At 40.5% G+C, this 23,466-nt stretch overlaps 1 protein-coding gene across 3 annotated transcripts; it reads left to right on the top strand.

Moving 5' to 3' along the window:
* The first annotated feature begins 5,989 nt into the window (after positions 1-5,989).
* LOC148039589 (putative fructokinase-4) lies at positions 5,990-14,010 on the top strand. Of its 3 annotated transcripts, none has more exons than XM_087665225.1 (11): positions 5,990-6,147; positions 6,390-6,479; positions 9,175-9,459; positions 9,668-9,811; positions 10,625-10,833; positions 11,414-11,626; positions 11,798-11,995; positions 12,088-12,225; positions 12,401-12,517; positions 13,108-13,225; positions 13,526-14,010. In XM_087665225.1, exons 2-11 carry the CDS (start codon positions 6,398-6,400, stop codon positions 13,654-13,656), a joined length of 1,635 nt encoding a protein of 544 aa, XP_087521351.1. In that variant the 5' UTR covers positions 5,990-6,147; positions 6,390-6,397; the 3' UTR covers positions 13,657-14,010. The 3 variants fall into 3 exon arrangements, with proteins under 3 accessions (XP_087521351.1, XP_087521355.1, XP_087521359.1); XM_087665229.1 differs by having other exon boundaries at positions 9,178-9,459; XM_087665233.1 differs by lacking the exons at positions 9,175-9,459; positions 9,668-9,811.
* Positions 14,011-23,466: the final 9,456 nt, after the last annotated feature.

Below are 23,466 nucleotides of genomic sequence, written 5' to 3' on the forward strand. Positions count from 1 at the left end.
CCTCCCAAGACAAGTGGACCACCCACTTGACCTAGAGCCCCATTCCAAGCCAGTGAACAAACCCCCCTATAGACTCTCCAAGTGTGAGCGTGAAGAGGCTGCAAAGCAAATCAAGGAGTTGTTGGAGATGGGTTTCGTTGAACCAAGTTCTTCCCCCTATGCATCCCTTGTCCTCTCAGTCAAAAAGAAAGATGGCTCCTTTCGCATGTGTATTGACTACAGAGATTTGAACAAAATTATAGTGAAGAACCGCTACCCCATCCCACGGATTGATGATTTTCTGGATGAGTTAAAAGGGGCATGCTTTTTCACTAAGATTGACTTGCGCTCTAGCTATCATCAGATTCATATGCGTGCAGGAGATGAGGTCAAAACAGCCTTCAGGACTGATCGTGGACTTGGGACACATTGTGAGCAAAAATGGTACACAAGCTGACCCCAAAAAGGTGCAATGTGTTAAGGATTGGCCCACTCCTTCCACCACCACCTCCTTGCATGGCTTCCTTGGTCTCTCTTCATTCTACAGATGCTTCATTAAGCAATATGCCACCATTGCAGCACCTTTGATCGTGGACTTGGGACACATTGTGAGCAAAAATGGTATACAAGCTGACCCCAAAAAGGTGCAATGTGTTAAGGATTGGCCCACTCCTTCCACCACCACCTCCTTGCATGGCTTCCTTGGTCTCTCTTCATTCTACAGATACTTCATTAAGCACTATGCCACCATTGTAGCACCTTTGACTGATTGCTTGAAAAAAGAGTCATTCTTTTGGGATGCCACTGTAGATCATAGCTTCAAACAGTTAAAGGACGTGCTTACTTCAGCCCCCATCCTGGTTTTCCCTTACTTCTCTAAGCTCTTTACCATTCATTGTGATGCCAGTGGCCAGGGTATTGGTGCAATATTGTTGCAAGAGCATGGTGTGATTGCATTTGAAAGCCGCAAGCTTGATGATGAGGAGATGCAAATGAATGTATACGACCAAGAGATGTTGGCCATCCTCCATGCCATCAAGAAATGGCACCACTATTTGTATGGCAGCCGCTTCCAAGTGAAAAGTGATCACAGAGTCCTCCAATACTTCTTGACTCAGTCTACTTTGACTCCTAAGTAAAGGCGATGGGTGGCAACCTTACAGAACTATGACTTTGACATTTCACACATGCGGGGCAAGGATAATATTGTGGTTGATTCTCTCTCTCGAATATGGGCATGCAGAGTGTCGTCTATCTCAAAATTGCACAGTGATTGGGTTGAAGAGCTCTAGGAGGCTTACTTGATAGATAATCATTTCAACCACATATTTCAGAAATTACAGCATGGGGTTATGGCTAAAAACTCCCAATATCATCTCAAGCATGGCCTTATTTGGTCCCATGGCAAGATTGTCATCCCACACACTTCCCCCTTCACGCAAAAGATCATGAAAAAAATACATTCTTGCCCCACTGCCAATCACTTGGGTGTTTTCAAAACATATGACAAGATTGCCAAGAGCTTTCATTGGAAAGGCTTATGGAGGGACGTCAAGGTCTTTGTGACTAAATGTGTTCCATGCCAATAGAATAAGGATAGTACACTCAGGCCCACTGGCCTCTTGCAGCCTCTCCCTGTCCCTGAAGGGAAATGGACTCACATCACAGTGGACTTTATCACCGGCCTTCCCGTGACTAAGAAAGGGTGGAACAGTATCTATGTGGTAGTTGATCACCTCACCAAAGCTGCCCACTTTATCCCCACTAAGGTCCAATATACTGTCTCTCAGGTGGCCACTCATTTTATGGAAAATGTCTTCAAGTTGCATGGCTTACCACAAGTCATAGTACATGATCCGGATGCAAAGTTTATGAGCAACTTCTGGTAGACACAGTTTTCACCTCCATGGGGACCAAGCTTGCTCCATCCACTGCCTCAGACTTAATTGAGAGAGTGAACAAATGGCTTGAGACATATTTGAGGCACTTTTGCCATGATGTACATCACAGTTGGGATATGTGGCTTCACTTGGCTGAGTTTGCATATAATAACTCCACACACTCTAGCATTGGAGTTTCCCCTTTTGAGGTCTTATATGGGTATAAGGTTCCCCTTCTTACAGTCTTGTTTCCTGATAAGATCAATCCTCAGAGTCAAGCTGAATTGGATCGCATGCAAGCTTTACTTCAGCAATGCAAAATGAATCTTCAGAAGGCCTAAACACACATGAAACTCTATGCTGATGAAAGATGCAGGCATTTGGAATTACAAGAGGGAAAATTGGTCCTTTTGAAAGTGCCTAAGTCCCGCTACTCCACTCTCAAAGAGAGCAATAGTAACAAGCTAGCCCATCACTTCTATGGCCCATACCGCATCCTGAAGAGAGTTGGCGACTTGGCCTACCGCTTAGAACTCCCCCTACCACCAAAATCCACAATGTGTTTCATGTCAGTCAGCTGAAACCCTTTGTAGGCTCCTCAATGGACTATAAGGAAGAACTTTTCCCCATCGATGAAGAGGGCATCACTCAATATGTTCCTGAAGCAATCATTGGGCAGCGGGATAAGCACTTACGATTTCGATCCATCAAATAATACCTCATCAAATGGCAAGACTTACCCTTGGAAGAAGCCTCTTGGCGCCCAGCAACCATCATCGATGAATTTCCCTACCTCCGTGAAACCCAACGGCTAGAAGACTAGCCGGTCATGCCCCAAATTGTCCACTTCCCGCCCGCAGACTACACACTGTTTTCGAACAATTTTGTACTTACTCAAATCACATGCATGTGCATTCTACATAGACTGAAAGTACTTTTCATAAGCTCCGTTTCGACATATATTATGCGCCATTTGGAGCCGCCTATCAAAAGTTATGACCAGTTTACTTCAGCCGACCGATTTAGGACTGCATGCTGTCCCTATTCTATCCACACCTATTCTTCATTGTCAAAGGGCTCTGAGTAGTACTCTGCAACCCTCCCTTAGCCCACCCATCACTCCCCTTTGTTTCTCCTTGTTTTTGAGGGCAAAAACCTTTTGTGTGGGGATGGATTGTAACAAGCGGGATACACACCGACTAGGGTTTAGACACCCCATCACACTAACCGAGGTATTTAAGGTGTAAGAGCCCCAGATTAGGGCAACCAGTTATTATCAAGATCACACTCTTCACCTTCATCTCCAGCTTCCATGGCTTCCTTCTCCTTTCTCTCTTCTTTTCTCTCTTTCTCTCTCCTCTTCTAGTCTTCTTCCTTCTTCTTCTTGTTCTCTTTCTCTCTCCTTAGCCCTCCTTCTCTCTCCCCTTAGCTTCTTTCATTACACAAGGTTGTGCAGGATTGACAAGAAATGTCTCCATCTACTATCTTGAATTGTGCTAGTATCTCTTGTTTCTTGTGTCTCCATGAATTTATGCTCCAAAAATACCTAAAAATGCTTCTTTTCAAAAATCTATAAAAATGAGATAAGAGACTTCAAAATTGGAAAACCTTGCTCCTCTATTGGTTAAGAGGCTAAACTAAAAGGCCCGAACTTGAGTCTAAATCACCCCTAAAGATACTTAATGGATGTTCTTCTTAGAGTGCTTCATAAAACCCTGAAGGGATTTGTGTGACAATGAGCTCATTTAGAGGAAAGCGTGGCTAAAGGTTGGCTAGTATTAGAGGCATTGGTGCATATTTCAAAGTGGTTACTGTGATGACGATGGATTCAAATAACATTATGTTGTGGATGCTAAAGAACAATGATAGACCAATAGGAGATGTGGTGGTTGGAATGGGATAGATAAGAGGATGGATGATGCCATGGAGGAGAAAGTGAATTTTTGTATGTTGCACCTTGCATCCATGGAGAAGTGGCTTGGTAGATACAAGCAGGCTGGAAGGGAATAGAAGGGAGAGTGATCAGAATTTTGACATAGCACATGCCTATTGAGATATTGGCAATCACACTCAACTTAGCCTCTTTGTATGGATCAGTGTGGGCTTAGGATGCAGAATCCCATATGTACAGTGGTGGAAAGTGTTACCTAGTCTATTCCTATAAAGCATTGTACTTGCTCTCTTTTTGAATGCAATGTCATAGTACTTTTGTACTTCTAGCAAAGTGTCTATGTCATTGTCAGTCCACTACACAAGATTGTATTTATGAGGCCAAGCTTCCATCTTGGAACCTAATTCACTTGTGTGGCATTTGGTCTTGATGTCTGTTACCTCATGAGCTCACTCTTCCTCTTTCAACCTCCATAGCCATGCTTTAGATCCAACATTTTCTACATGGAATCTAAGCCTAGTCGGGCATGGCTCAGCTCTACAAAACACTTCTTCAGCTCTCCTCAATCTTTGGTTAGCTCGCCTTGACATAAACCCTTCATCTTCCACCTCCATCTTCACTCTATCTATCTTGGCTGCCATAGATAGCACCTACCTACCTCTATTGGAGCAACCAAATCTCCTCAACCAAGCCATATCTCTTCAAGCTTTCTTTTTGAGAGTTTTTCCTTAGATCAAAGTACATCTTTCCAACCCAAAATTTCTTGAGATTGTGCAACATACAACTCGACATTGTTGAAAAACACAGATACGTCACAAATTTTGTTGTTGTAAATTGGACATGTTCTCTCTCCCTACTGCGAGCATTATTCCACAATTTATCATAAAGTATTTTTTGGTCATATAGGTGTCTTATTTCAACTAAAAGGGCTTGAGAAAATTCCACTCCAGTAGAGAGATATTATAAGATTACTTAAAGGTGGTACTATAGGAAGCCATAGCACATCCTGCTGCTGTTCAATTGATGGCGCCATCATCATGTCTCACAATGTCAAGGGCTACCATATGGCTTTGAAGTTTATCATACGAACTACCTCCTGAAAAAATTTCAACTAAAATGGTCCATTAAGTGAGTTGCTACAGCTAAAATATTAGGTTGTTGTCCTAAAACTGTAACTAGCAGCCATAGCCACTTACCTTCAAGCTCATTTTTTCCTTCATTTTCTCTCCCTTGTCACTTAAACCAAACCTTTGCCACTCTGATCGACTGAGAATTGAAGTTTCTAGAAGTTTGGTGCCAATCACGAATTTAATATAGATGTGAACGATTGCTTTGATACATCAACTCTATATGCATATAGAGGTTTTTGTAAAGAATTGTTGAGGAACCATAGGATTATATACCAGAATTGATAGAGTGCATTGAATCTAGGATTTAGTTCTATGCTAGCCATTGCCTAGAATCAACATTTACTCAATGCACTACATTGAGTTTAGGACTTTGATTTGAACTCAAAATTGCCTATTCACAGCTCAACATTGAGCCTAGACTCAGACTATATGACATTTATAAGTTAAGGATTAGGTCCTAGACTCAAGCACACCACATTGAGTCTAGGACTCAACGGTAAGTCTGTGACTGGGTCCTAGTCTCAAGGTTGGGTCTAGAACTAAGTCTTCAGTTCAATATTGAGTCTAGAACTAATTTTAAGACCTCCAAGAACTGCATGGCTCTTCAAAGGCACAGGTTAACACAAAAGCATATGGGAGGCATGCACACAAGTAAACTAGCAATCTAGTGCAAGCGGCATTAACATGCATAAGTAATTAAGGTCACATGTTTCTTCTATGTAGCAAGTTTTGCTTCTATTATACATCTGCATTAGCCGGCTAGGGGGAAAACCTAAAGTTCAAGCGCCCTTGTGGACAAGGGAGAAACCTATATTTGAAGCATGCCGCCGTAGGCCTAAAATTGTATGGTCCAATTATGGTTTCAAGAACTCAAGAAGTTAAACAAGGGGGGTTCTCGGATGTGAGTGATGGAAGGGCGGGCTTCTTGCCTTATTCTTTAAGTGAAAATAGGTTTATTATTATTATTATTATTATGTTAATATTAGCTTACTATTTTGTAAATGACATGGTTATGCCAGCCAGCTGCAGTTTTCTTTGTATCTTGGTGCTGATCGAGTGGGTGGGGTAGATGGAGGATTAAGCTCATCGCCATCGCCATCGCCATCATCATCATCATCTTCTTCGTCGAGTCCTGATAAGATCAAACTTGCAGATTATAACTTGCCATATCCAGACTGCCTTATCGCTTCTTCCAAACCAAGAAAACCCCCTGGACCACCTCCTCGATCGTACTCGATCGGGAAAGAAAGAACGAGATCAGAAAACGGTAATAATACATTCAAACAGTGTATTCTTTTTTCCGTGCCTTCCATCAAAATAATCAGCCGTGAGTCGTCGTGAATGATCCACATCTCGAAAGGGTCTCATGGCCTGCAAATATATATATATATATATATATATATATATATATAGCGATTACATATTTATAAATTTCCTCATATTTCCATGAGTTTTCCTTTTTTTTCCGCCCCCCCTTGCATTATTTTATTATTGTTTATTATTTGTTAGGGGCTGCAATGGCCACTGCTGGCAGCAGAATGGCCGGTTTTGACTGCCCTCACTGTCGACGCAAGCCAGAATACGAGGGCAAACACTCCGGTATATACCACCTCTTTCTCTTACCTACCTTCTTTAATTCCAAAACAATCCGGAATTCACATGCTAAATGTATTTTAATTTTTCATCAGCTTAATGACACAAATTTCTTGAGGCCTACTACTTTGAGAGTATAAGTATGCAAGAAAAATACATTTTTTAAAAGCTTCACAACATAAATGTAAATGTAGCCTCGCAAGCTTCACAATGATATAAATCGAGCGAAAGATTGTTAGGGTCGTCTATCTTAAATAGAGCGAAATTATAGAGCCAATAGAGTTTAGATAGAATCAGAATGTCAAGTTAATGGAGTGCTAGGCATGGCACTTCGCTCTCTATTTTTCTTTTCGTGCTTTGCACTGGACTAATGTCAATAACATGTAGGGGACTTCATGTCCTAATGCATGTTTCGTATGGCAAGAAGTTTATGGGTGGTTGAGTCACAAAGAAACCAACTGTACATGCATGTATGTATGTGATTTACATGCATGTGTTTATTTGTTCAATCTCATAAACTCATCATTTTTCTCTCTCCTCTCTTTTTATCTTTCACTTGTCTCTTCTTTCTTTTTCACTCTCCTATCCCTCCCCTATTCTTCTTCTTCTTCTTCTTCCTATGTATTTTCCCTTTCCATTCTCTTGTTGTTTCTATGTTCTATCAGTCTATCTCTCTCTATACATACGTTTGAGAGAGAGAGAGAGAGAGAGAGAGAGAGAGCCATGAATAACTTTTCAATATCTATAGCTCCACGAGGGAAATACATGTCCATATTAGTAATTAATGTCACTCTCACATTTATTTTTAAAAACCTCAAAAGAGAGTTTATTGGATACCAAATCTATTCTCTTTGTGTCACATCAAAGGCTAGGGGGTTTTCTCATTGGTTTGGGAGTCACCCAAGTAAACTTTTGAATAATAAAGATAAATAGCTCGTGACATAAGAGTGGTGTCACACCAAACTTATACTAGACTTTGTGGAAATCTTAAGAATAAAAGTAAAGTGAACATAGCATGCATTCTTCTACCTCCATCCTCACTATGAAGTAAGAGCGTACTACCTTTACTTAAAAGTCTAGTAAAGGGTGTGTGTCTGCACCACATTAAGACTTGCTATCCTTACATGACATACTTGATACCTTCTTGACAGACCATCAATAGTTTTACAAACTTTGAAAAGCATAAATTTTTTGTGAGGGCTTATAAAGCAACCATAACATTTTAAGGGTTCACGTCCCTAATAGCCATAAGTTGGATGCAATCCACATGTAAAGGAAAAGGTTCCAATGAGCTACTTTCGTTAAGTGAGTTCAATTAACTCAGAAAGAGTGGTTGAGTAGCCAAATGATCTATGCAACAAATAAAGGTTATTGAAGTGCAAAACTTAGATTCTCAAGGCTTGTAGCCTTATGATAGCTACTTGCAGTTAATTGGGAAAACTAGTATCAAAGTTATGTCAAAACTTTGTTACTTAGGAGGACTATTATCAAAGCTACGTCCTTTCCTTCAATGCCTTTTGTTGTATCACCTTGTTATTATTTGACACTTAAAAATGCAATATGTCTTACATTCTTGCAAGTCAAACACATAAATACAAATTGGGTAATTTTCTTACGTTCAAATATGTCTTGCATTCAAGTAATTTCTAGACTAAATTGGGTAATTTTCTTACTAGTGTGTCTATATCACCCAGCTTTCTAAAACCCTTAGTAAACAGCAGCCCATGCATTATGAATGGCTCCCTAATCCTTAATGTTTAAAAGATGGCTTTGTTGTGATCGTAAAAGATGTTAGTTGATCAATCAGGTTCAACACTAAAGAGAATGGATAGAAATTGGAGGCAAGATGAGCATTGTTTAGTGTGGCTTGAAGTGTGGTTGCAATCTTGCATTTCTAGTGGTGTATGTGGGTTGTTCCAGGTGCATGTAAATTTTACTTGTGTGAATAAAGTAGTGATAGTAGTTGGATGGATAACAACACTGGCTTGAACTACAATGTTTGTTGGGTAAATTCTTAGTAAATTGAATACAAGCCTATCTCTTGGGTACGTGCACGCGCATCAGAATTCATTATCATTCCATAATTGCACTAAATGTCGTTTTTAATTAAAAATAGAGCCTTTTAATTTCTTAAGGTTGGTGCCGCATACAAATGGCGAGGAGAAATTTCCAACCACGTGCTAAGAGCTGTCTGCGAATAGACAGATGACACGTGGCCGGATTAGCAAACAGAATAAGATCACACAACACATCTGTACTGTAATAACTCCTTTAGGAAGGACGATAACCCAGTTTTTGGAAAAAAAATTACCCAATTTATTTTCACATTTGTTGGAAAAGAATTGCCGTTTGTAGCATATAGAAGTTCAAGCGATCTGGAAATTAATTAATTAATCCACAGGCAGATAAAAATTGTATAATTGATTAATTAATCTATGAATGGATATTGACTGATTGATGGATTCATTAAGCAAATGGTTAGTGAAGTAATTAAACCCAATGGCGTAATAAAGGTCGGGCATCACACTACTAAATCCAGTATAAAAGATTACGGGTAGTCATAATCATAATAATTATTATAGTGATCGTATTTTTGTACTTCTTAATTAGTGCGCATCACTAGCTGTGAGATCATCTCTCTCTCTCTCTCTCTCTCTCTCTCAGAATCCTTAGAGCTGTACTACTGTGTCTGCCATGGAAGTAGGTGGGGAGGGTTCCATCCTGCCATGCAGAATCAATGGTGACTATACGATTGATGATGGTGATCACACCAACAGACAGCAGAGCGCCTCCATGCAACAAAATGGCGTCGCTAGCAAGCACCCCATCATCACTGACAGTCCAAACGCAGATCATCATCCCCACTGCAACATCAATATCATGCCTGCTAGCATCGATACAGAAGGCATTCCTTCGCCTGATGCACGCAGCCTGCACAGGCACATCATCAAGGAGGTGGCCCAGCAAGCCAGGACCCACATTGCAGGTGCGCTAATAACAATCTGATCAAATCGTATTTTGATAGCTTGCGTTTGCATTTTATATTGCGGCTTGCCTATGATTAATCACTGCATGCTGGTGACGATTCATACATTAATGTATGATGGATTTATTAGCAGCTACACTGGACACAATGTAGCTGCTAAGATGGGTTGCCATGATTTTTTTGTTAATGGGTGCTGTGAATTCAACAGGATGCCAACGTGACCTGCCACATTCGGCTTCATTTGAAGGCCTGAGCATTAAGCCAAGTAGCTGTGATGACGATGGTGATCATCTTCGCTATCATCAACATCAAACCATTGAGAATTGCATGAACTGCCGTAGTGCCGGGCAAGGTAAGGGAGTTATTTACCTGTCCTGAGTTAATCGAATTTTTCATACAGGACCTATATCACAAGAAGTTTTTGACAGTTTCCCAAGTGGGGAAAAAGGGTTGTTTCCCCCTTGCTCTTCCCTACAGTGTTCAACATCATGAGCTTCTGCCCTGGAGGCACCACATACATAGCTAGGTGCCTAGCTAGGTCTGCACGTCCCTCCCTCGCAAAAGCTTACGATGTTGTCGTAACTCACAATGTGAGAATTCGTCAAATGCATCTCGTGTATATGTGAGAAGGATCAGAGAGGAGGAGGAAGAAAAAGAGGCAGTTCCAGGGATGAGTTACACTGGCTGGTGTTGCAAGTAACGGTAGCTCAATATGAAATAATGAGAGGATACAGTACTGACCATCTGCACGAGTACATGTGTGCAGCATTGTACACGGGTGCAATCATGTGCAAGCCTGCGCTCTTGCCTTAACCATCTGTGTGTCTCTCTGCATCTGTGTCTCCCTATACATGCACTCTGCCTGCATGTGTGTTCACCAATTAGAATAATAATCTCATCTTGACCTAATCTGACGGTCTATTTGAAAACGAACTCATTCTGTATCCTGCAGCTCCACTGGCATATGTCAAATAAATCACCCAGAATTTCACAGCATATGATGGATACATCACCAAGTTACTAATTCCATTGAATCACATATTAACTCATCATGACCTACTATGATTCTGCTTTCAATACACCTGACACCTTGCAGCCCCTTTCTTAGTTCAACGCATCATTTCTCCCATCTCTGAAATCTTGGTCATCATGTGGTGCCCTTCAGGAAATTCCATACTTGAGAATGATGTTGCAGATGTTGAGAAATCGGACCTCATTGTGTGCTTTGGAGAGATGCTCATCGACTTCGTTCCTACAGTTGGTGGATACTCCCTGGCTGAAGCCCCATCATTCAAAAAAGCACCAGGTGGTGCACCTGCTAATGTAGCAGTAGCCATAGCTAGACTTGGCGGACATTCTGCATTCATTGGGAAGGTCAGTCTCTCTTTATTTTCTCATACATGAATCAACCACACACGGTATACATTATATTCCTTGCATGTCCACATGCATGCACGTGTGCACACTGCACATCTGTGTGCCCACAGTTTCTCTGTGCTACTTTATTTCACAGTGAACATATGCAGTACATCGAGGAAGGAGGGAGGGTGCACCATCTTCAGAAGATTCTACTGCATTGTTCAAATGTTAATCACATGAATCGAAAAAAATGCCATTAAATACTGCACAGAGTTTAATGGAATGCTACTAGCCATATTTTGACTGTTTGTCTAGGTAGTGGCTATAGTTCCATGTGACATTGCATTATTGAATCACACTAGTGTGATGTGAAATTGATTAGATAAACTGTTATTTAGGTTATTGATCTTGATGGACTGTTGCCTGCATTTAGTAGTTGATACTAAGCAGGCCTTGATCTAATCAGGCAAACTTCATTGAGTCCAGCAATCAGCAAACTTGATCAGTAATACTGAAAAATTCATTCCTCAGTATAATGTGTGTACTAAGTCAGACACATGTGCTTAAGCAGTAACTATCATTGTTGTGCCACCAGGTTGGAGATGATGAGTTTGGACATATGCTTAAGGGAATATTAATGCATTATGGGGTAGACTCCACTGGTCTGAGATTTGATGCCAATGCACGGACTGCACTGGCATTTGTAACCTTGCGGGATGATGGTGAGAGAGAGTTTATGTTCTACAGAAATCCAAGTGCAGATATGCTTCTGCAGGAAAATGAGTTGGATCTAGAACTTATATCAAGGGTGAGTTCACTTCTCTGTACTCAGTTCTGTAGCATGTTGAAACTTTTTGACTATTCTATTGTTATATCAACATGCAGCGTGACTTGACAAGGTTGATCGATTTGATTGAAAAGTAAGAATTCTGATGCTAACTGATTTCTGCTCACTTGTGTACTATGATTGGATGTACAGGCTTCAATCTTTCACTATGGATCCATCAGCCTCATATCAGAACCTTGTAGATCTGCTCATATTGCTGCCATGCGAGCTGCAAAGAGTTCTGGAGCTCTCCTATCGTATGATCCCAATGTAAGGCTTCCATTGTGGCCGTCTGCGGAGGAAGCTCGGAAGGGCATTATGAGCATTTGGACAGAGGCTGATCTTATTAAGGTCCTGCTTTGAGCTAGTTTAGTGTCCATTTGCCATGATCTGCATGTAAGAATTGGTATGCTGACCCTTTCTGCATGTTGGCATGATGTCAGGTTAGTGATGAAGAGATCGCCTTCCTTACAGATGGGCAGGATCCAACGGATGACGATGTAGTGATGCAGCTCTGGCATCCTGGCCTCAAATTGTTTCTCATAACTGAAGGACAAGAAGGTTGTAGATATTACACAAAGGTAACCTGCTGGGACATATTGTAGTAAAAGCCGAAGACTGATTTTATTAATGGATTTAATGGTGGGAATCATGATTTTAGTCCCTTAAAGGCTGAAAATTGTTAGGAGGGTATTTTGCAATTTGACCTACAATTTTCTGGGCTTGTTAGCAATTTTTGATGCTTTCCAATTTCAGGAATTCCATGGGAGAGTGCCAGGTTTCAAAGTTAGTGCCATTGACACAACCGGTGCAGGTGATGCATTTGTTGGGGGCATTCTCAGTCAACTTGTGAGCGACAAGTCATTGTACGAGGTAAGAGAGACTGATGGCTCTATGTTGTCTGTCAGTTTACAACCATCAGTGAGTTACATAACATGATGGCTTATAACACGTGCACCACAATGAGTCACTAGAGCAGGCATCTTTACTACTCAAAACCACCCATGCTTGTGATAGAGATGTCTCTCTACTTGTAAGTGTGATAGGTTCCAATATATCCTCATCAAATCCATATTGATATTCTATAGGAGCCTTCTTATCTACCTGTCATTGACCCATCTCTTTATGTGATAATTTAATGATCCCTTTCATCATCCTATCCCACTCCAAGTATAAGCAAAGAAACACCTTTCTATATGTAATATGTAATTTGCAATGTCCAATAATGACCGTTTGCATCACGTGAAAAGCAATCAGTGCAGAATCTTGTGCAATGTAGACTTGTTCATATTCCTGCATATGTATAGGTCCACGTCCTTTCATATTCCTGCATATGCATACATGGACGTCCTTTCTCCAAAGGTTGCAAATCTTTCATGTCAACTAACATCTTACTCCTAAATATGGATGGCACAAGCACATACCAAATTATGACACTCTCCACTGGACTACTAACCATGCAGGATGATGCTCGGTTGAGAGAAGCACTAAGGTTTGCAAATGCTTGTGGTGCTCTCACCACAACAGAGAGAGGAGCCATTCCAGCCTTGCCGGACAAAGACAGTGCTCTAAGATTAACCAGTAAGTGCATCCTCCCTTGGTAGATTTCTTGTATATTCTACTGTTTTGACCTCTGATCTTGGTAGAGGTCCGTATTTGCAATTAGTTCTACTGGTTTGATACTTGATCATTGATTCTGAGATATGCAATTAGATTGATGGGTAGAATCCTGTGTAATTAACTTGAATCTGTAGATTTTTGCTAAATTAGAGTGTTGGATAAGCTGTTAAAGATTAATGGATGGACCATATCCAACCATAAGGTACTTTGAGTTTGCAGATTGTATATTGATCAGAGGAAGTTGTATTGAAATTTTTGCAGCCCGTCTTGAACGATCACAGAGCCTAACGAGAGTGCCTTCCTGGCAAAACATCTCACAATGGAGGGTTCCATCTCGCCAGGAGTCGAGGGAAATTCTGGAGGAGGATGTCACTGTGGATCACCACAAGTAGATCAGTACTGTTCTAGATTAGTAGTTCTATCAAGATTGGGTGTTGTGGGGGGGGGGGACAGAACCCTTTTAAATGCATTTGCTTAAAGAACCTTCAAAATTAGTAACATTTTGCTCAAAGGTGTGTGACTTGATGATGAAAACGCTTATTAATAGGGCTTTGTTCAAAATTACAATGCATGCCAACAACGTTGTGGCGCAGTGGATCCTGGGTGAGTTGAGTTCATGAGGTGTGTGAGTTCGGTCCCTACGTCTCTCATCCCTCGAGGCACAAATCTATTCATATGCCTTAAGTTGTAATGTTCAATGTACTTTGTGCTCATAATCTAACCAATTCGTGTGGGAAGAACCCAGCCCCAGGGTGTCAAGCTCAAATCTAGGTTTTACTCTCAAATATAGTTAAAGGCTTAATATGTGTCATCATATATCTTTGATTGCGCTCGACATAATTGTACACAACACATAATAACACTTCACAAAATGCTTTTGTAAATTAAATTGAGGTTACTTTTGAGAGAATATGTTTTGGGGTATTCTAGAAAAATGTTCTTAAACTTTTTGGAGTTGGAATACTAGCATAGTTTTGGCTATGATATTTGCATTTAGAGAGTCTCTCAACATAAGGTGTTTTGGAAATCTCCATTTGGTTAGCTATATGATTATGAATATTGATACTACCATACATGGTGTTCTTTTTTTGGCAGAAATAATTTGTGAAAATGCTTTTAAAAACTGTTGGTGTTTTAAAAGAAAGGCATTGCTACATTGAAGAGTGACAAATATATCTTCACATGTAGCTTTTTGAAGTGCGAGCCCACCCAAGAGATCCTTAAGTTCAAATTTCAAATCTACCATCATAGCACAAAATCTAGGGGGGTTGTCAACAACTACAATTGCACATAGAAGTCAATGCCAAGGGGACTAAAAGTAGCAAGAAAAACTTAGGGTTGGATAATGGCATTTCTAATGTGAGCTAGAATTGTAGCCTCTTTTGCTTCATTTAGAATGTTTAAAGGAAATAGGATCTAATTGGTTTCATCCATTTAAGCATGCAACTTGGATCTTCTTGTCTTCAAGCAACCCTTGATTGAAGCTTGTTCTTGCTTTTATCTTTGCATCCAAATGAACCATACGTTGGGAGACCATAAGCTTCCCCAAGAAGCAATTCCTTTGAATTAATATCAAAGGGATGAATTGTGCTTTATGAAAGAGGGAGGGAGTTTGATTACTTTATGCACAAGGGATAAAGCTTATTCATTGTGTTTGCAATTCCAAGAAAAGGTGAGGTATGGTTTCAATTGCTATTATACTCACCTTGAAAGATTGCAACATTTCTCTGCATCAAAATGAACTCCCACAAATAGCTTTGCTCCATCTCTTTTTTCTTTTGGGAGAAATGCTTGAAATTTGAAAGATGCTTCAAGGGTGTGCCCAAAGATTGAATTCTCACAACCATGTACACACCCACACACTCAAAATCACTTGAGCTCACATGTCTATCTTACCATATGTAGACTATAATATTCCCGAATAAGGAATTTCTTTGAATTAAAGGGATGATAGTACCTCTTTAATTAATGCAAAAGGAAGAGAGCTTGATTAGTTTACACTAGAGGACACAAGAGCTTTTATATTGTGCTTGTAATTTCAAGATAAGGTGAGTTAGCTATTATCGAAGTCATTGGCCCTTAGTCCATACAACTTTATGTGGGATTAAATAGATAAGAGCCATAAATTTGGCATGGAGGTTAGAGGCCTAGAATGAATAAAACTTGTAGTTCCATCTTCATTCTAATTGATGTTTCATAATATATCATTAAGTTTATACTTCAGCGTATTGGTGCAAGGTTAGTCAAATAGGGGAGTAAAGGCTTGTTCCCTTCCCACTTAAAAGCCCTATGATTGAAGGGGTGTCCACTTTGGATTGCATACATTTACATGGATCCTAGTAGTTAATTTTGTCTTTGATCAAGCTCAACTAAAAAATCTCCAAGTTGTAACTTTCTTTGATATAGTGAAGAAAAACCATTGTCTCTTTTGGAAGTCCAAAGATTAATAATCGTATGTCTTTTTTGATGATTTTGAATATGGAAACTTGATCTAGAAAATTGCACACATAAGAATGAGACTTGACTTTTTGTTTTACAAATAATAGAAATAGGATTTTTCGTGTTGGTAGCCTCTCTCTCTCTCTCTCTCTCTCTCTCTCTCTCTCTCTCTCTCTCTCTCTCTCTCTTTCTCTCTCTCTCGTCATATCATCTCTTTAACATACCCTTGACTCTATAGTTTAGACAATCATACTTGCTTGTGGATTCATATATTTTGTGAATCTTATGTATATACGTGAATAGAAAAGCTAAAATGCACAAAATGAGACTTTGGAAGATAATACAATTTGCATGAGAGTGATCTTGAATCTAACTTTATAATAAAATATAATGCAAGAGAATAAAATGAGATCTAGTTGTTACACTAAATGTGTCACTTATGAATGTTTAATGGTTGTACATTTCCAATATTTTCCAAAACTTGTAGGCCCTTCCTTTTTGGCACCCTTTTTATGCTACAACCACTATAAGGATATGAGGGTATAGCGACGCCCATTAGTGACGAGAAATAGTGGCGTCGCTATTTGCATCGCAAATGGCGTCACTATTTGCGTCGCTATTAGCGTCGCATTTGCGGCAAATAGCGACGGTACCCAGAGGAAAAAAATGCTAGCCGAAACCCGAGCGCGTCATTTTTGTGCATTCACGAAAGAGAGCAAAAGGGAGAGTGAGAGGGAGAGCGAGCATCTTGCTAAGAGAGAGAGAAAGAGAGAAAGAAGGAGAAAGAAGGCTTCTCGCCACCGCCACCGCCGCCGCCGTTCGCGAAGAAGTGGAGAAGGTGTACGGAGGGTGAAGAGGAGCCGCCGTCGCGAAGAGGAGCTGTCAAACCTTTCTTCGAGCCTTTACGGTGAGTGCATTGTCCATTCTTGCTTTGCTTTTGTGTTCTCTCTCTCTTTTACTTGTTTTTGGTATAATTCGTGTGTATTGAGAGAGGGAGAGGAAATGAGAAAGGGAGAGGGAGATGGAGATGGAGAGGGAGAGAAAGAGAAAGAGAGGGGGAGGGGGAGGGGGAGGGGGAGGGAGAGAAAATGAGAGAGGGAGAGGGATTTTTCTCTCTCTCTTTTACTTTTTTTTTACATAATTCGTGTGTATTGAGAGAGGGAGAGGAAATGAGAGAGGGAGAGGGAGAGGGGGAGGGGGAGGGGAAAAGAGAGAAAAAAACATTAAACATAATAGGGAAAGAGAGAAAGAGAGGGTGAGTGTGAGGCAGGGAGAAGAAATGAGAGAGGGAGAGGAAGATAGCAAAAGGAAATGACAGAGGGAGAGGAGAGAGAAAAAATGAGAGAATGAGAGGAGAGAGAAAAAGAGAAAATATGTTAAACATAATAGGGAAAGAGAGAAAGAGAGGGTGAGGATGAGGGTGAGGGAGGGAGAGGAAATGGGAGAGGGAGAGGAAGAGAGAAAAGGAAATGAGAGAGGGAGAGGAGAGAGAAAAAATGGAGAGGGAGAGGGAGAGGAGAGAGAAAAAACATTAAACATAATAGGAAAAGAGAGAAAAAAATGAGAGGAATAAAAATGAGAGAAAGAGAAAAAAATGAGAGAGGGAGAGGAGAGAGAAAGAGAAAAAACATTAAATCTGATAGGGAAAGAGAGTAAGAGAGGGTGAGTGTGAGGGAGGAAGCGTATACGAGAGAGGGAGAGAAAGAGAGAAAAGGAAATGAGAGAGGGAGATGAGAGAGAAAAAGAGAGAAAAAACCCATATACCTAATAGGAAAAGAGAGAAAGAGAGAGAGAGGGTGAGGGAGGGAGAGGAAACGAGAGAGGGAGAGAAAGAGAGAAAAGGAAATGAGAGAGGGAGAGGAGAGAGAAAAAGAAAGAAAAAACATTAAACCTAATAGGGAAAGAGAGAAAGAGAGGGAGAGGGTGAGGCAAGGAGAGGAAATGAGAGAGGGAGAGGAAGAGAGAAAAGGAAATGAGAGAGGGAGAGGAGAGAGAAAAAACACTAAACATAATAGGGAAAGAGAGAAAGAGAGGGTGAGGGTGAGGGAGGGAGAGAAAATGAGAGAGGGAGAGAAGAGAGAAAAAAATGAGAGAGTGAGAGGAGAGAGAAAAAGAGAGAAAAAACATTAAACTTGATAGGGAAAGAGAAAAAGAGAGGGAGAGGGTGAGGGTGAGAGGAAATGAGAGAGGGAGAGGAAGAGAGAAAAGGAAATTAATTGTTGTTGTTTGTTATAGTAGTAGTAGTATTAGTAGTTTTTTTTCTTTTTTTATTTATTGTTATTTAGTTTTCTTGTTTTTTGTAGTAGTAGTAGTAGTAGTTTTTTCTTATTTTGTTGTTTATTGTAGTAGTAGTAGTAGTAGTAATTGTTATTGTTTTTTTTTCTTTTCTTGTTTATTATAGTGGTCGTAGTCGTGGTAGTGGTAGTAGTAGTGGTAGATGTGGTGGTCATAGTCGTGGTCGTAGTCATGGTAGTGGTAGTGGTACGTAGTCGTGGTCGTGGTCGTGATCGTGATCGTGGTCGTGGTCATAGTTGTAGTCATGGTCGTGGTCATCGTAGTCGTAGTCGTAGTCGACCACGTAGTCGTAGTCGTAGTCGTAGTCATGGTCCTGGTCCTGGCCGTGGTGGTCATAGTCGTAGTCGTGATTGTGGTCTTCATCGTAGTCGTAGCCGTGATTGTTAAAGAAAATGAGAGAGGGGGAGGAACAGAAAAAAAAAAAGGAATGAGAGAGAGGGAATAAACATACAACATAATAAAGAAAGAGAAAAAGAGAGAGAGATGGAAGGAGAGGAGATAATAAATGGATTAAAAACAGAGAGTGGTGTCGAGGTCCAGTGCAATACCACGAGACGGAAAACACTCCGACATATATATGTTAATCTGTGGGTGGGTGGGTGAAGACTTTACATATATTAATTTTTGTTGAGTTATAAGAGAAGAAATTCCTTCTCAAACAATTTAAGAAAGAAAAAAAGAATGATAACAAAAACAAATTGTTTGTCGTAACGTAGACAAAATGGAAAACGATGAAGGTCTTGTTGTTCAAGATTGTGAGACGTATCTTAATCAGTGTGTCTCATGTCCTTGCTCTCAATGCAAGCTGGCAATTAGACGAAAACGTCGATTGTCTATAGAACACGTACAACACTTCGGCGAGTTTCAATCTAAGATCATTGATCAGGCGATCTTGGATTTTCAGCAAACAGTAAGAAAAGTTAATATCAATCATGTATTGTACTCGCAAGCTAATTGAATACCATATACAATAAGATTGGGTGTGGCTGGCAAATTTTCTATCCAGGGAGGTGACGTATTGTCCCAAGGAGGAGTGCACCCTTTTTGCGGCCAATTAGAAGAGTTCGCGGGCGTGCAACGGATAGAGTGCCTGAGCCAATCCACTACTTGGAAGGTACTACCCAATCTATACCGTCAATACCAGAGGAGACAGAAAGTCTTCCAGCCCTACCTACAATCTTGGAGCCTAAGATGGAGGCAATGATCAATGCATTGATTCCCATGGATGTCGAGACTTCTGATCCACTTAGAGAGGAAGCATCCATACCATTATATGATGGGTGCTGAGTATCTCGCCTGAAGACACTGCTTGCACTCCTAAGTGTGTAAGCAAAATACGGGTGGAGCAATGCGAGTGTGACCGAGTTGTTCAGGTACCTTATACGTATGCTTCGTTGATTTCTTTTCGGCACTATCATTAAAAATATTTGTGCTTTTTCAAGGTGTTTTATGATTTTTTCCAGGTTACTGAAATATCATATATTACCACCTGCAAATACAATGCCTCAGTCTCGTGATGATGCACGATATGTTTTATAAAAGCTTGGCATGGACTACGACAGCATCCATGCATGTATTAATGATTGCATACTGTTTTGAGGAGAATACGAGACTATGGAGACATGTCCAAAGTGTGGTGCTCACAGGTATCGACAGGACTTGCAAGGGCAAACCATCCCTCAAAAATTTCTTAGACACTTTCCGCTTACCCCTCGCATAAACCACATGTTTCGTACGTCCGGGGGCATGGCGAGCTTGACAACGTGGCATGCGCAGAATAGGTTCATAGATGGAGTTCAATGAATATCAGCAGATTCACCCGCATGGAACCACATTGACTCTACCTTCCCAGGCTTTGCCCGAGAGCCAAGGAATCTTCGGCTCGGTCTTGCAATGGATGGCATGAACCCATTCGGTCTGCACTCAACTTCTTACAGTGTGTGGCCTATAGTCCTTATCAACTACAATATCCCTCCATGGCTTTCTACAAAAAAAGGACATCTCATCCTTAGCTTACTCGTCCCCGGCCGCTACAAAGTCAAAAATATGGATGTGTATCTTCGTCCATTAGTCGATGAGCTTAAGATTTTGTGGGAGGAGGGGGTCACCGTGCAAGATATGAGCAAGCGTGATGGTCAACGGTCCACCAATATTCGAGCCATTCTCATGTGGACGATGCATGACTTTCCGGGCTTCAGAGAGTGCTCAGGTAAATAGGCTTCCATTCTCGTTGGTAATATCTATATTTTATCGCGTTCAAGTTTGTATTCACTGAATAGAGGTATTGGAACAGGTCTGGTTACCTTAGGTTATCATGCATGTCCATTGTGCGGGGCACAATTAGACTCCCGAAGGTCACGAACCACCATGAAGAAGATGGTATATCAAGGACACACCACTTTCTTACCAGAGGGAGATGAACTCAGGGAAAGTTTGCTTGGACAACCTCCAACACATATGAATGCCGCAAGCTGGTACAAGCTGAAAATGGTCCACGCAGAGTCACATCACAGGAAAGAGGGACACTATAGGGGCACGAATGGATTTGAAGGAGGTAGGCAAGATGGAGGTACTTTGGCCACAGTCGAGTGTTGATGGTCGCGTGCAGCTACCTCGCGCTCCTTGGGTTTTGTCCACTAAAGAAGAGCACATTGTGAAGTGAGGAGTCAAGTCTATCCGCACTCCAACGAGTATGATGCGTTTTCTCAGGTCTCCATTTTCTAAAGATGACCAATTATCAGGGCTAAAATCCCATGTGATTGGCATAAGGTATGTCAGGTTTGTACTACGAATGGATTGTAATTTGCGTGCACATTTTGCTATTTGGAGTGTAGCCATTGGACCATAGGTCCATTCACACACTGGGAGGAGCTAGCAACATGGGCACATTCAAAATCACACTTCCTCTCCCATTTGAAGTACTCATGTGTGTCCCTTAACCTCCATTTGTCAATACCAAAGTATTTCAAGCACCTAGACTCAAATTCCAATTTGCCTTAGAGGTATAGGTCAGTTGTAATTCACGACTCTATCTCCTGTGCTCATGTAATAGCCATATCAATGTCAACAAGAGCAACACTGCTCAATTGTACCTAGATATTAAAGTCCAACCCAAGCAAAAAATATTGTAGCTGAGGAGCAGTTGAAATGGGAATATAAATATGCAACTTACAAAATACTTCCTTCAGTTTCTTGGCATAGCCTCAAACATTCTTATGAGGTTCTTGACATGTTACATTGAGAATACATAACCAATACTAACCTTTCCTTTTAGGAAAAAACTCTCTTCGAAAGACCACAAAAAATAGATCAATAGTAGTTATGGCTCCAACATCTAGGTTGTGATACTATACTACTATAGCTCATCCTTTCAAAGTCGTATTAAAGAACGTCATCAAGTGTCCTTTATCTTGGATTCGACAGTTGAACATTAACTTTTGGAATTCATTAATATAAAGTTATGTATCTTCCTCTCTTAACCCATTAAAAACGGGTAGAGGAAATCCTAAGGCTGGCAAGTCCAGTGTTCTGTTGGGACTGCAATGGGTTGCACCATTACGATCAAATTCATTAAGGGAGTTTGAACGAATGGGATTACTACTCTACTCAAAGTGAACTGACTAATTGGAAGAGGAAAGTACTAAAAATTCCTTCTCCTAACAAACTATTCGTGGAATTAGGGTTTCTAAGACCCCTTCCTTGTAGGGATATCAGAATACTCTGTTGAGGAGAATATCTCCTAATAATCACCGCCCGCCATCTAGCCCTTTCAACTCTTTCATGCTTCTGAAGCTCGACTTGACGGTCTTTTGGATCTATTTCACTGCCTTTTGGCATTTGGCATACATTAATAAATCGGTCCCTTATTGACAAAGATTCGGACACCGCCACTTAATAGCGGTTCCTAATAAATGCACCACCTGTCACGACCTAAAATGGATCCAACAATGGCTCTAAGGCTCTAGCTGAGCCTCTATGCTCTACCAAAACATCCCACAAGCTCGCAGCCAGGAGCGTCCAGAGGCCACCCATCGATCTAACCTCGAAAAAGACTGAAATTTTGACTAATTTTTGTTGTTTTTAAGGTCTGAATGATTGATTTTTAATGGATTTAGAGTGATGTATGGTTGTTAATGGAAGTGTTTGTTTGAGAGTATTTTGGATGATATTGATTATGTTTTGGAAGCTCATGATGATTCTTAGTGGAAATATGAAGCTCTGTGATGTTCTGATAGATTTTGTTGAGGTTCTGATTGGTTCTGATATCTTCTGTATAGCTTCTGTTTTGTTCTGATTTTCTTCTGTATGAAGCATGGATTGATGATTAATGAAGGTTGAAATCTTTTTAAAGCTTATTGAATAGTTTTTTATAGTTTCCAATGGTTTTAGTATGAGTTATGAGGATTTGATGTCCTCTAATGACCTTCTATAACCCTCTGTAGAGCCTCTGTCTTTGCTCTGTATCTGCTCTGTTCCTGTTATGTTCTGTTCTGTAGATCTTCTGCAAGTGTTCTGTGAAATGTATGTGTAACTTTGAGAAATTTTTCTAATTTTTAGAAAGGATGAATCTAAGTTCAAAAGAGCTAAAACAAATGGAAGAAGCAGCTGCTGAAGACTGAAGAGAAGACTAAAGTGACAGTGACAGTAGTGAGCTATGAAGAGACACTGTAGTGGCTCTGGTGCCTCTTTGCATCAAACATATCTCTTGGGAGGTGCATCCACGACCTAAGAAGGATTATTGAGAATCATTATAGAGTATTTTAGTGAGGAGATAATATACTATTGAGAGAGAGAGAGAGAGAGCTAGAGATAGCCAATTCTATCAAAACAGTGTATCTGTATATAAGAGATTAAGAGAGAAAACTATGAAGACATTGAATATGAATACTATGTGATTGATTTCCATTCAAAAATTGTGTATTCTTCTATATTCCTTGTTCTATTGATGGATTCTATGAAGATATTGAAGATTATGGTTGATTCTATCAAATCTGTGGGAGATATCTACTATGATGATGCGTGAAGATTTGTTGTTTTCTTTGTTTTGGTCATCAAAAGAATGAAATAAAAGCTTGTTGATGTTACAAGATAGATTTTCTTGCAGTAGAATTGCCTTTTCCTTGGTGTTCCTCTTAGGGCTCTATGTTTTTGGTGCGTAGCCGGGGAAACTTGCCATCAACAAGCATCAGAAGGAGGTTGAAAATGAAGGAAGTAGCATTGCCAAGAAGAGGAGAATTCAATGGATGTTTGCAAAGTTCCTTCTTCCACTGAAGAGTTGGAGATTCTTATTATCAAAGCCACTTTCCACAAGAAGTTCATCCCACAATGGCAGAAACATATTACCATCATGATGCAAGCTTTATGCGGTGGACTATTTTCTCTTCTTGTTGAGGCAGTAGAAACTTGCATCTTGGTGGCAAATTGTTTGGGAACAAACTGAAGAGCAGAAATAGAGAGAATGACTATCC

The sequence above is a fragment of the Lygodium microphyllum genome, chromosome 2 (assembly GCF_053477565.2).
Source record: "Lygodium microphyllum isolate KBCC chromosome 2, Lygodium_microphyllum_v1.1.10, whole genome shotgun sequence".
In the NCBI taxonomy this organism is placed as follows: domain Eukaryota; kingdom Viridiplantae; phylum Streptophyta; class Polypodiopsida; order Schizaeales; family Lygodiaceae; genus Lygodium; species Lygodium microphyllum.

Excerpts from the sequence above, each read along its gene's own strand:
- LOC148039589 (XM_087665225.1), top strand. The coding sequence starts at position 6,398 with ATGGCCACTGCTGGCAGCAGAATGGCCGGTTTTGACTGCCCTCACTGT. Across the intron at positions 6,480-9,174 it reads ATACGAGGGCAAACACTCCG|TAGGTGGGGAGGGTTCCATC; the intron begins GTATATACCACC and ends CTGCCATGGAAG. Across the intron at positions 11,996-12,087 it reads CAGAGGCTGATCTTATTAAG|GTTAGTGATGAAGAGATCGC; the intron begins GTCCTGCTTTGA and ends GCATGATGTCAG.